Source organism: Amia ocellicauda, chromosome 4 (assembly GCF_036373705.1).
Source record: "Amia ocellicauda isolate fAmiCal2 chromosome 4, fAmiCal2.hap1, whole genome shotgun sequence".
In the NCBI taxonomy this organism is placed as follows: domain Eukaryota; kingdom Metazoa; phylum Chordata; class Actinopteri; order Amiiformes; family Amiidae; genus Amia; species Amia ocellicauda.
The window spans coordinates 46,295,470-46,309,467 of record NC_089853.1 but is presented as its reverse complement, the minus strand read 5'-3'; the positions used below and the strand labels follow the sequence as shown (position 1 = coordinate 46,309,467).

The window sequence follows — 13,998 nt, the reverse complement described above, 5'->3', positions numbered from 1 at the left end:
ATCGTCTATTCCAATTTATTATCCATTCATATTGTGGCGAAACACCGTATTTATGGTTTGGACAGTTAAGTGGTTCTTCAAATGCGGAAGTGGTGCGTCATTTCCGTGCTGCCGAGGAAGCGCCCCTAGTTACTGTTGTGATTACAGTTTCCCACAATGCACAGCGGCGGCCTGGGGAGGAAGTGCCTGCTCCAGGGAAGGTAACTAACGAGTCTTTCTGTGGGTAATGCAAGCAAACTTCATGCTGTTATGTGTAGATATAAAGCGTTTGAAATGTGTAACTATCGGTCACAACGAATCGTGAAGTTTTAAACGGCAATATGTTGAAATGCAAAAGAAAATGACTGAAGTTTTGAATGGAAATGGTATCTCTTGAGCCGATGTAATCCTTTATTAAAGACGCATTTTCTTTGAATAACGTTTGTAGTATAACGAGTTGTACTCTTTATTGTCCAGTGTTCGCCTTCAGTTCCGTGTGGAGGATTGTGTACAGTGTTACTACCGATCCCCCCCATGGTGTATTGCATTTCAAGGCAGATGTAATAAGTGTTTTCTAGAAATGTTACAAAACCACTCGTATAGTACGGTATGTCGCAGTGAAGAGAAGTCAGTGTGTTTTTATGTTTTTATGTATTTTTCAACAAACTATAATATGTTAATGTCTGGACATCAAGTAATGGAAATGTTGAAAGGGCAACTAAATTATAAAGGTCTTGTATCAACTTGTTCAACAGCCATGGTCTTATTTACTGTAAGCTTTAAATAGAAGCATGCAGACATTTATCTGATTACTGCATTGGTGAAGCGCTGGCTATTTTCTCCGAGCTTGCACTGCCTCCTACAGTATATATCCATTCATCTTATCTTTTTTGGTAGGAGCTGTTATGGTGACAGGACCTGTGCATGATCTCTCTCTCTCTCTCTCTCTCTCTCTCTCCTGCTGCTCTGTCAGGTGTATAACAGGTAATACCCCCAGCTGGCAGGATGCAGAAAGAGCAGCGAAACACCATCGTGTTCAGTGCCTCCAAGAGAGAATTGTTCACAGCGAACAACGGTTACAAGTCGCTGCAGAAGAAACTCCGAGCCCAATGGAAGATCCAGAGGTATAATGCCATCCAGTAGAGCAGTGAATTCAGTATATAAGAAACACCCTGCTGATATTATAGTGCTGGCCAGTTTGTCAGTTTACACTTGCACCTTGTCCCCCTAGTTATAAAGAAGAACTTGCCCCAGAGAAGCTGAGCGGTGTGAAGCTGTGGATCACGGCGGGACCCAGGGAAAAGTTCACTGCGGCTGAGGTGAAAAGGCACTGAAAGAATAACCTACCATCTTCACACACACACACAACATGCTCTCTGTATTAGATGTACTTTGTTTTGTGGTCTAGAATGAGCTGCACGTTGAGAGAGAACATCATTAAGTGCAGCTGCGTGCTCTGGGTTGTGCTAGTGTGAAGGACAAGTCTCACAAACGCCTTCTGTGGGGGTGTTTTGCTCTGCAGCTGGAGGTGCTGAAGCGACACCTGGAAAGTGGTGGCAATGCCCTGGTAATGCTGGGCGAGGGCGGGGAGCTCAAGTACGACACTAATATTAACTTCCTGCTGGAGGAGTATGGGATCATGGTGAACAGCGGTGAGCACTTCACTTCCTACTTCTGCCAGGGTTTGTTGTGTGAATGTCAGTGTTCTAAATTGGACCGGGGGGGCAGAACAATTGGCGTCCAGGTTGGTGGTTCTGAGAAGACGACAGGTTTGAAAAGCATCTGGCTTACATAAGTTTTATATCATTATAGGCAGAACTCTGTGTTTTGCACAATCTATTTTGTTACCGCAAATCATGTGAAACAGAGGTCCCTAATGATAGGATAGTGCCCCTGGAAGTAGGAAAGCTGAGTGGTAATTGCTTAATATCTTCCCAACCAAGGGCAAACTAGCATCAAAACATTTTGCTGTTGTATAACACGTTAGTTTCTCACTCTTCTCTTGCAGACACGGTAATCAGGAATGTTTACTATAAGTATTTTCACCCGAAGGAAGCGCTTGTATCCAATGGGGTCTTAAACAGGTGAATATTTTGTTGTTCAGTTTCTTTAATTCCTCCTAATCCCAGCTAACGATAATGTATTGTGAATCCATGTTGATGCTTTTGGTCATGAAATCCAGCAGCTGGTGTACAAATACTTCCAATAATTTGTGTGTATGTGTGTGTGTTTCTCCTCAGAGAGGTCAGTCGTGCAGCAGGCAAAGTGGTGACTGGCATCATTGATGATGAAAGCACTGGGAATAACTCTCAGTAAGTGTCTATTATAATTAGAGCGTTACAGATGTGTAGGCAACTGGGTGCATAAATGTCAATAAGCAGAATTATTAGCCAGAAAAGGTAATGGAAATAGCCCTTGAACAGTATTGCATAAAGAAAGTTTCAGGGTGTTTTCCCTGTTAACTATTATTAAAATCAGTGACAGATGTAATATTTGTAGCTGGACTGTGGTAAATTAGAGGTGAAAATTGTATTTACATGTAATTATAGTACAACCACATTTTGGTGAATATAATACTTTTCTAAATGGCAAGTGTTTTCTCTAACTATTCCCTGCCCTGGATTCCCAGTATATAAATGAATTCCCTTGTAAACCACCCTGCTTTGCGTCTCTCCAGGGCTCTGACCTTTGTGTACCCATATGGAGCCACCCTCAGTGTGGTAAAGCCTGCTGTGGCTGTGCTGTCCACCGGCTCAGTCTGCTTCCCCCTCAACAGACCTGTCCTTGCCTTCTACCAGGTGAAGGTGAGTGGCTTCATTTGTTTCAGTCTCCAGGCTTGGATTTTAATTTCTTTTTCTCTTTAACAATTCCTGATTTAAAAGAAAAAGAAAAAGAAAAAAAAAAAAAACCTTTTCATGCAAGCCAACTGGTATTCTATCCAGGGGAGAACATCTGACGGTGGTTCTTTCATCTCTTGCGTTGCTCTAGGAGGGAGGGCGCCTGGCAGTCCTGGGCTCCTGTCATATGTTCAGTGACCAGTACCTGGACAAGGAGGAGAACAGTAAAATAATGGGAAGTGATCACCAGTTTCCGATATCATACGTATCTGTCCTAACGCAGCCTGTTTTTCCTAATGCTTCGGGGGGGTGATGTAAATCAGTCTGAACAATATCGACTTGCCAGAAATGTACACATCCACGACTCCGCCACTGCTTCTGCTCACATATTGTTTTTTGGTCTGTAGGATGTTGTATTCCAGTGGCTTATGACAGACGACATTCACTTGAACCAGATTGATGCTGAAGACCCGGAGGTGAGCGAGCTGGATGGGGAATCAGCCGCTCCTTGCTCTGCAGTGTTTGGACAAACTCTTGTGAGGACTGTTAGAATGTGAGGAGCCCTGCAGTAATGTATCTGTGCCTGTGTTTGTGTCCTGCAGATCTCGGACTACACCATGCTGCCAGACACGGGGCGGCTGTCTGAGCGCTTGCGGGTGTGTCTGCAGGAGGGTGACGAGAACCCACGAGACTTCACCTCCCTCTTTGACATGTCCCTGTTCAGACTGTCCACCAGCTCTCTGCCGCAGGTCATCCAGTGAGTACCACACCTCTTCCAGGGTGCCTAAAACACCTGTAACATTCTTCACTCTTGAACTGGTGTGTTGGAATCCACCTCTGTTCCTCTGCCTCCATCCTGCAGCTCCTATAAGCAGCTGCATGTGAAACACGAGCCACTGCAGCTGATCCAGCCTCAATTCGAGACGCCGCTGCCCACACTACAGCCTGCTGTGAGTGATAAAGAAATCCGTATCTTTAATCTGTCTTCAGTTCAGACCTAAAATACATTTAATTGCAGTCTTGTATTCTGGTGTGCGGTACTAAAAAGGATTGTCTCGCCACCTCAGTATTTCACAGCGACTCTTCTCTTTTCCCAGGTCTTTCCACCCACCTTCAGAGATCTCCCTGCACCCACACTTGACCTCTTTGACCTCGATGAGACCTTCTCCTCTGAGAGAGTGCGCTTGGCCCAGCTTTCAAACAAGTGTGAGTTTGCACCCCAGATCCGAATCAAACTGTTGGCCAGGAGAACTTGCACACGCCTTCATGTGATGTCAGGCCTGAGCCAAACATCTTAACCAACATCATTGCCAATGCACTGCTTTGCTAAGGTCATCCACTGGAGTTTTGATCAGATTCCTGCAGTGGATTGGAATGAAGTAGCTATGAGTGGAGCAGCGCTATTGTGAGTCAGCTGAGTTTGGTGTGAGCAAGGTCTACGAGTCTCTGTGTCTGTATTGATCATCTGTTGTCCACAGGCACAAACGATGATCTGGAGTTCTATGTGCGGAAGTGTGGTGACATCCTGGGGGTGACCAGCAAACTGGACAAGGACCGCAGAGACGCCAAGCACATCCTGGAGCACATCTTCTTCCAGGTCGTGGAGTTCAAGAAGCTCAATCAGGTGAATGATGTTGAAACAGTCATGTCCTTTCGTGAAGGCAATCTGCAGGGTCTAAAATAACATGTTTTCTTTTCTATCCCAACTTTAGGAGCATGATATTGACACCACTGATGCAAGATTCTCTCCATTCTAAGAAAACCAATGTCAGGACAAGTGTTTGTACATATGTAAAATGAATAGTACTTTTCAAAATGTTTGTATATTGCTTTCATATAATAAAATAACCATATTTTGGAGTTCTTGGGTTTCATACTTTCAGTGGTGAAGGAGGCAGGGTTATTGTTTTTCACCTTTAACCCTTCCGAGTGGACGGATGTACAGGGATGTCGAATGCTCCCCAGGTCCAAATGGGTATTGATGTAGCGGTACATCTTGATCTTTGAACATGAATGAGACAGCCTGGACAGTTCCATCGGTCACCATTGGATACTATAAACACTTTGCATTATAGACTGATCATTTCTTTGTCAGTGGGCAAACGTACAAAATCAGCAGGGGAATCAAATGCTTTTTCCCCTCACTGTACGTGTCCCGAAGACATTTTAAAGTTAAAAATAGTGGACTGCTATATAAATGGCAATGGCGGTGCCTAGGTGTCGGTGAGCCCAATCCGCTTTTACATGTTTAAATCTAAGAAACAAACTTTAAAACATCTCTTACAAGTTAAACACATGAAAACAACCCCATAACAATCAATTCATAATAAGTATTCAATACCTAGTGAGTTCTGTTTCCCTTTCTGATCAGAATTAGCTGTATGGCCATAGGAACGAGAGAATCGTCATGTTAATGCTCTCCAGCTCCCTCCTCCTCTATCCTCCATGGTGATGCTGCAAGGCTACCTGCTCCTTCTGCTGGTACCTGGACATGTCTAAAGAGCCCTGTGTTCCTCACCCTCCACAGGCATCCTACCACAGTGACCAAAGCCATAATCTTAGACCTATATTGAACAAGTGGAAAAGTCACAAGGAGCAGAGAACTGTTTTATTAGAATAAGTATTTTACATTATGGAAGTAAAAATAAACATTTACATTTATTTTGATTTACTTCAATTCTAAAATCATTTCTAAAATCTTAAAGTGATTAGAAACCAGAATACAAAGTGAATCCAGAACAAAATGCATTAAAGCAATCAAACCAATTAAATGTGTTAAAGTGGCAAACTGCCAAAAGATCAAACAAAACCGTGCAATACATTGAAATGAACAGGGAATGCAGCAGACAAAACAAACAAAAACAAAATCTGATGCATTTAAAAATAAAAATGATCAACCTCTCCAGATCGGATCTCCTCTTTTTCCCCCTCCACTCTTCCTCACCTTGTGCTGATCTCTCCATCTCAATCCCCTTGGAATCCACCACACTCTCTCCCTCTTCTTCTGCCAAGACCCTAGGAGTCACCCTCGATCCTGCGCTCTCCTACACCCAGCACATCACCACGCTGACGCGCACCTGCAGATTCTTCCTGAGCAACATACTCTGAATCCGTCCCTTCCTCACCGACTATTCAACTCAGCTACTCATCCAGTCTCTGGTCCTCTCCCGCCTGGACTACTGCAACTCCCTCCTGGCCGGCCTGCCTGCATCTACTACCCGCCGCTCCAGCTCATCCAGAACTCTGCGGCTCATCTAGTGTCTCTCTGCCCCGATTCACACGCTACTCCACTGCTCCGCTCCCTCCACTGGCTCCCGATACCGGCACGCATTCAGTTCAAGACATTGACCCTCACCTACTGCTGTCTCGACCACACTGCACCAAGCTACCTTCAGACACTCGTCTCTCCATACATGCCCTCCAGACCACTGCGCTCCTCCAATGCCAGAAGACTAACTCTGCCTCCTCTCCACTCCCCTTCAGGGTTGCCAGATGCTACTCTGAAATTCCCCCCACTGGGAAGCCAATTTCCCCCCATTTCCAAACATTTCCCCCCATTTTCAAAATACCCTTATTAGAGAGGAATTGCATATACAGTATTGCCGTACTAATGTATATGGGCCTTAAATATGAACTTGATACAATACTGCACATTTTAACTAATGTAACTGTAATAAAAGGCTGTCTTACCGATGAATGCTTCTGTCCCAGGAAGTGTAACAGTTTTGGCTGCTGACCAGGTGCATTTAATAGTCTTTTTATGTCATCTTGAGGAGGTGTGCATTTAAGTATGAATTTAAATTGACATGACTTCACGACCTTTCATGCTGCATGATGCTTAAAGCCAAAGGTGGATTGCACATATTGTATTTTAAAGTGTGTGCATTTATCCTGTTTTAATTTTATTTTGAAAGTAGAAGACTGATTCAAAAGAGGTATATTTCCTTTTTTTAATGCAGCCACTTGCTGAGAAAAATGTGAACCAGTAACATTTATGAAGAAAAGCAAACCATGAATATAATTAGTTCATAATTTTAAATTTATGGTGATTACTATTAAATATAGATAGAGTGGCAGATGTTAGCAAATATTATTTTTTATGGTTGAGTAACTGATAATACTGTGTTTTATAATGCAAACTCGGGAATTGTTTTATTTTGCCGTTTAGTGTAAATACAACAAAGCGTAACTGTTGAAATGCACACAAATTTGTGAAGAGAGCGCAGCCGGTGTTGCCAGGTCCTCTCCTTGATTTCCCCCCAAACTGGTCCTAAAAATCCCCTAAATCAGAATATTTTCCCCACCTTTCGGAGAAGGTGAAGTGAGATCTGGGTGGGGTGGGTGGGTGCTGATGAAGTCAGGTCCGGGGCAGGGGGTGCAGGGTGCTGATGAAGTCAGGTCCAGGGAGGGGACTGGGTTGGGGGTACTGGTGAAGTGAACTCTTAATGAGAGCACTGAGGGCAATTTACAATGAGGAAAATAATCCCCCATTTTTTACTTTTGCCCCCTGTTTCATATCCTTTCCCCCCACATTTCCCCCCATGCAATATTTCCCCCCATGGCTTCAACTTCCCCCCAATCTGGCAATCCTGCTCCCCTTCCTTCAGAGCAGCTACTTCTCATCTCTGACCCTTAAGTGGTGGAACAACCTTCCCACTGAAGTCAAGACAGCAGAGTCCTTGACCTCCTTCCAGCACTTACTCAAAACACATTTTCAGACAGTAATTGTAATTTAGTAATTTACTCTCCTGTAAGATTGAACTTATACGTTTTATCATACTATTTGCCTTGCATTACTAGTGATTGTATTATTTTGATTTCCCCAATGCTCCCTTTCCCTTAGCTGTGACCTAACATCTTGTCTGCACTTATCAGCTTCTACAATTCAGACCTCATATATTGTATACACTTGTGTAACTTGGAACTTGTAAAATGTATTATGCTTTGAATTTCACTTTTTTTTTTTTTGTACTACACTGTATTATTGCCCTTTGTATTGTACTTATTTGGACAAGGGCATCTGCTAATAAATAAATAATAATGGAACATGTACTGTTTGCTCTTACTTACATACTATTTTAAAGACAGTTCTTTAAAGATTCCAATCACAAAATGCAGCCGAGGTAAGCAGCAACACCACAAACCACTTACAGGTAAGCAAGATGTCCGCTACAGGATGTGAACTTAATCTGCGGCACCTCTAAGGCCGGTAGCCAGTTTGGGCCAGGCAAGACCAGACTGGCTCTGTGCCGACCAACCAGGAATCCAAGGTCAATCAAGGTAAGGCAATGTCCCCGACAGAAACAAATTAAAATTGTGCAGGTTGAAGTTCTGATGTCTCTGCTTTCGAGTCATTGAAACCAACTGCGGCCACCAGAGGGGAGTGAGGGACGACTGCAAGAAGTCAAGGGTCTAAAATGCAAATCCAAATCTTAAAGACAACCATGGACTGTCACTACCACTTCCTGTGGTGCATAAAGCTCTCCAACACCATATCCGTGTCTCAATTTCAATCAATACTGCTTTTATCTTTCAAAAATAATTGAAGGTACTTCTCCATGCTGGGAGCCTCCGCCTTTGTCCACAGTCTTCAAACATCAAGTCTTTAATTCACAAATCTTGTTCTAGTAATCCTTTAGGACAGTGGTCTCAAACTCCCTGGAGGGCCATGTGTTTGCTGGTTTTCATTCCAACAGAGCACTCAATTACTTAATTGATCTAATTGTTTAATTAGCTAGTTACATTGACATGGCTATCCAGGCCCCAGGATATTTTATAAGGAACTGAACAGTTTAGTGCAGCAGTGGGGTGTATATAGGAGAATCCAAGGGAGGCAGGACATAGAGGAGGGAGTGTAGACCAATGGGGAAAGAGGGTTGAGTGCACATGGTGATGAGGAATGTTAATTGGATGATGCACAAGTTGCTGTGGAATGTCAGGAACTGGGTTTAGAATTGTGGGGATGATGACCTCTGGTGGGGAACGGAGGAAGTGTGAGGGGGAAGACTTAACGTGCAGTTTACAGTTTATTACCAGATAAAATATAATAAAAGACAGCATCAATTTGAGTCTGCCGCGGACTTCACATTAATATTAGCTTGCCTGGCAGCAGGTGGCACAGTCACGGCGTGCTGACAGTCCTGACTCGCTCTCTGACGGCTCAGACATCAATCATACGCGTCAGCTGCGGGCATCATGGGAATTGTGGCTCCTCCTCACACGCTACTTGGGCTCAGAACTATCCTGGACAGTGGACAAAGATGCAAGTGCTGCAGAAAAAACAACTACTTCACCACCTCTGCCGTTCCGCCGCTACTGACGCTACACAGTCTTTTTCCGCCTCACAACAATATTCTGCTTATAACAATACACACAGTGAGTTCCACGCTGTCACCCACGCTGGGGTATTTCACTATACAAGGCTTCCTTTTGGATTCAGCTCCGCCCCCAGCTGTTTCCAGAAGATTATGTCAGCAATATTTGCGGGGATCCCTGGTGTGGTCATCTACCTGAATGATATTGCTGTACACGGCCCCATGACAACCATCCATGATGTGTGTCTCCACCTGGTTTTTGAGGCACTAGCCAGATACCGCCTCTCAATGGCGAGAAATGTGTCTTCACGTTGCCTGCCATTGACTTTTATGTGGCATTGCCTGACAGCTGACGGCCTCAGCCCACTCCACTCCAACACCAAGGGAATCCAGTGCCTCCCTGAGCCCACTAATCCAGCCCAAGTTGCCTCCTTACTTGGGATGACCTTTGCTTCCTGCCCCAAGTATTCGGCTACCGCAGCACCACTACGTCAGCTGCTGAGGAAGGACGCACCTTGGGCCTGGACACCCGCCTGCTCCGAGGCCGTCTGGCTTCTGAAGGCCCAACTCACTTCACCACCTGTCCTTGCACACTTTGATCTCTCCAGCCCCACCTTCGTCACCTGCGATGCCTCCAGCACAGTGGCGGGTGCTGTCCTCTCCCAGCTCCACAGTGGCACAGAGTGGCCCATCGCCTTTGCCTCCCGGACCCTGAAAAACGGCATCAAAGCTCACCTGGCCGTGGGGTGTTCTGTCTCTGTGGCACTTTTACGCACTCTTTTACATTACAGAGCCACGCAGAACTCCACAATTGGCTGCTCACTGGCATCTCTTATGCTAGGACGTGAGCTGCAGCTTCCTCTGGATAGACTCCAGGCCCCTAGAGCACCTGCCCCTTTACCACATGGAGAGAGCAGAGCTGACTGCCGCCGGCGTAAAATGAAGCTGCGGTTCGATCATTCACACAGGGTGAAAGCACCCTGCATTTCTGCCCAGGATTGGGTCTGGACCTATCAGCCCCGTCATGACCACAACTTATGTTCGTTTTGGTCCTCCCCTAGGCAGGTCACAGATAAGCTGGGGTCTTCCAGATTCCGGCTTTCTGATGGGTCTCAGTGGCATCCAAGCTGCCTGCACAGTGGCAGCCCCAAAGACATCTAGTGTCGCGACTGACACAGCTTCTCTCGTTCCACCCATTAATTGTGACTTTCCAGCAATGCAGTCTGTCCCACAACCCGAACAACCACTTGACCCGCCTTCACGGCCCGCTCGTGTCTGGTCCTGGCCAGGACACTTTCAGGACTTTGTTACTGAGTTTCACACCTAAGAGCTGTTGAATGCTAATTTGGTTTGTGGTTCATAATGTTATGTTTGCTAAGCATATATAAAAAAAGGGAGGGGGGTCGACTATGACCTATACTGCTTGAGGTATACTACTGTAATTGGGAGTTTTGCTGCTTTTTTTCTGGGGGGGAATGTTACATACTGTATATGCACAGAACGTTCTGACAGTGCTGAAATGTTATGCCGATGGACAGCAAGTTCTGAGAGTGATGAACTGCTTGACGGTAGAGAGATGAGAGTGAATAATAAAAGCTGTCACATGTTAAGCATACCTGAGGTTATTGCGTCCCTTATTTACTAATATAACACTCTCCTCCCTTCCCAGCACCATCGGCTGAAAAAGGTGCAGAAGTCCCTGGCTCTGGATGCCATGGATATCAAAGAGAGCCTCCCAGTGAGACTGCATGCCTCCAGACCCCCCTCGGCACAAAGCCCTAAAGTAATACAGGTGCCTGGATCTGAACTGGGCCATTACAGCAAATAATATTGTAATTCTCCCAGAGTTCAGTGATTGCAATTAATTTAATGGGACAATATAATGTATAAAACAATGACAAGCTTCAGGGCCAGAAACAAACATGATGCATGTGAGACTTAAGGAATCCTATAAGATTTGCTTCTCTTACTGTCAGAATAGAAACAAATGCAGAATATAAATGATGGGAATGGACTTCATACAATTTTTATATCAAAGTACATTTTACAAGCATTTTAATTGTCAATATTCTTAAATAAAGATTTCAAGATTGAAAATGATGGTATACAATGGCATAAGGTCTTTACTGAACCTGTCTGTTTTTACAACTGTAATGAAAAGGTGCCAAGTAAATCAATGTGCAGTAGTTGCTACAAAGCATTATTCAACTAAATAGAAATGTTCCTTACAGATTATTACATTATTAATCATTGAACAATTACATATTTATTGGCCAGTTAAATTAAATAAGATTGTGTTTAAGGTGATAAATTACTGGATTATTTGGATGAAAAGCTACACCTCACTATAGAAAACACAGTCAGCCCCCCCAGTGCTATTCACATATTGCTTCCAAGGGATTGACATCAAAACCCATTATTTCAGTATTTTCCCTATGCAACATGGCTCTGATTAATTTGCTGAAGTAAAGTGTTTCTTCAAGGGCCAACATTGCATTGCTTTTTCTTATATGGATGTTTCTATGCTTTGTATCAATGACATACAATCACCTTTTTAAATGGTTGTGTACATTTTCAGCTCTCCAAAACAAATATTACATCTTTACAGTTATCCAAGCTTTTGGTGCAGGATTAATAATCCAAACGACAGGGTACACCAGATCTTTGAATGTTGTGTTAAACGTGTGCAGATGGACTGGTTTGTCACCACTGTTGTAAAAGGAAATGATACCTTTCTCGTAGTTCAGACACATTTTAACTTTCTCAGGTTTAGTGGCTGTGTGAAGATTGTTTTTTCCATCATGGTAAGCAGACAGTTCCCTCTTATACCACTGAAGTCCCCAAGAGTCTTCATTGTACCCTACTGCACTAACATAATGCTTATCTTTAGTCTTCATACTCTTGTAGCACACCCCCACCCCCCAATCACACTCCCCAGTTTCAATTTCCCAGCTGTGTTCTCCAGATGAGAAGCCCTGGGTGCACATCACCTGCTCATACTCAGTAAATCTCTCTGGATGCTCTGGGTAGGGCTGTGCAGTGGCAGTGTATGTCACTGTCCTCAGGTCCTCTGAGAGAAGCAGGTTGCAGTGAACTGTGTTTGGATCGAAAGTGAGAGGAGACAGAAACAATTGCAGCAGGTCACTCTGCACTCGTCCGAATGTGCCCCTGAACTCCTTGTTGAGAGCCCTGCAGACTTTCTGTTTATCTAAAGGTTTTGCAGTCAGTTCAGTTAAGGGCTTGTCTGTGGCGTCTGCAGTTTGTGACTGAATTGACTGGATCTTCAGAACGAACACAACCTCGTCCTGCTCAGCCAGGACCGATTGGGCCTGGAGCTGTGTGGCCTTCAGAAGCTCCTGCTGCTCAGCCACTTGACGCATGCTCCCCTGCAGGCTCTCCTCACTCAGGCTCTGCTCAGTGTCAATCAGTTCAATCACCTGGGCTCTGTAGCTGTTCACCAGCTCCACCATGTGGTCCAACAGACCCACAGCCTTCTGTTTGAGTTGAGTGTGCTCAGCATGATCTGCAGCTTTTCTCTCCTCACCCTCCTGCAAGAGCAATTCTGTGGATCTCAGCTTGACTGTGATGTCTTTCACCTGTGACTCCAGCATCGCTCTGAGCTCTGCCTGAGCTGTTTTGAAGCTCTTCACACTGTGATTCCTGTGCTTCCCTTCAACAGTGCAGGAAACGCAGATAGAGGACTGGTCGTCTGTGCAGTAATACTTCAGAGCTTCGTCATGCAGTGGGCATTTCATTGCACTAAGATCCGCTGTGGGGTCCACTAAAGTGTGGCTTTTAAAATTCTTTTTATCCATGTGACGCTTCAGATGTTGAGTGCACAGAGAGATCTCACACTTCAGGCACGTCTTTACTGCCTGGAGAGGATTCTCTAGACACATATCACAGAGCACCCCAGAGTCGCAGGAGCCCTGGCTGGCTTTGTATCCCTCCACAATGTTACAGAGCTTGAAGCTCCTCTGCAGCGCTGCTCTCCCCCTGTACTCACTCCGGCACTCGGGGCAGGCGTGCCGTCCTCTCCCACTCTCTTGCTCAATCACTCCCTCGATACAGGAGACACAGAAGTTATGACCACAGGGCAGCAGGACCGGCTCAGAGAAGAGCTGCAGACAGATCGGGCAGCTCAGTTCATCTTGAAAGAGCTGTTCTGGTTTGGAGAGTGACATATTCGGTACCAAAGTGCAAAATGGCAAGCAGCAATGAAAATGAAAGTGCTTTCAGAGAAAAGCAGGATATGCCAGAATTGCATGGACCAATGGGATGCATCCTGTGAAAGGGGTTGGGATTACTGGGAAATGAAACTGAAGCTGTATGCTTGATGCTTGAATTAACTATTGAATACACATGGTCACTCTTCAATATTGCACAGATCTGGCATTTGTTATTAATATAGGTGCAAATACCTATTTTAAGTGTACTTTTTATTAGGATAACATCTGCCAGTAGGGAACAGTAGATTTTAATTTACAGAGCAAAACGTTAGATTTAAGTCATGCATTACATTCAGTTTGCTTGATTTCAGTATTGAGCTCAATGGTTATGCATCTCAGATTTAATATGTGAATGAAATTGGTAGATTACGGGGTAGTGTAAAAAAAAAAACTTGAATTACATATTTAGAAAGTCTTTATATATGAGAGTGATCTACCTTTTCTACCTATCATGCAAAAATCATTAGTGGCAATTATCAAATTAACTATCACTTCATATTTGAAGTCCTCTGTCTTGTAAATCTCTCTTAATGGGATTTGCAAATATTACTGGCACTGTCTCACTGTCACTGGAAATGTGTATAAAAATGAAACGATACATTCTAGGATGTAAGACTATGTATTGTTTACTGTATATCT

General features: G+C 44.3%; 2 protein-coding genes across 3 annotated transcripts; one reads left to right on the top strand and one right to left on the bottom strand.

Moving 5' to 3' along the window:
- The first annotated feature begins 98 nt into the window (after positions 1 to 98).
- On the top strand, positions 99 to 4,676 carry ift52 (intraflagellar transport 52 homolog (Chlamydomonas)). Of its 2 annotated transcripts, none has more exons than XM_066702580.1 (14): positions 99 to 200; positions 953 to 1,103; positions 1,211 to 1,298; positions 1,502 to 1,631; positions 1,988 to 2,063; positions 2,220 to 2,291; positions 2,657 to 2,783; positions 2,968 to 3,052; positions 3,225 to 3,292; positions 3,419 to 3,573; positions 3,679 to 3,766; positions 3,914 to 4,022; positions 4,295 to 4,440; positions 4,529 to 4,676. In XM_066702580.1, the coding sequence occupies exons 2-14, from the start codon at positions 985 to 987 to the stop codon at positions 4,571 to 4,573; spliced, it is 1,308 nt and encodes a 435-aa protein (XP_066558677.1). In that variant the 5' UTR covers positions 99 to 200; positions 953 to 984; the 3' UTR covers positions 4,574 to 4,676. The 2 variants fall into 2 exon arrangements, with proteins under 2 accessions (XP_066558677.1, XP_066558678.1); XM_066702581.1 differs by lacking the exon at positions 99 to 200 and adding an exon at positions 201 to 219.
- Positions 4,677 to 10,977: 6,301 nt separating this feature from the next.
- On the bottom strand, positions 10,978 to 13,380 carry LOC136748650 (E3 ubiquitin/ISG15 ligase TRIM25). The gene has a single exon (XM_066702579.1). It carries the CDS (start codon positions 13,312 to 13,314, stop codon positions 11,725 to 11,727), a length of 1,590 nt encoding a protein of 529 aa, XP_066558676.1. The 5' UTR covers positions 13,315 to 13,380; the 3' UTR covers positions 10,978 to 11,724.
- Positions 13,381 to 13,998: the final 618 nt, after the last annotated feature.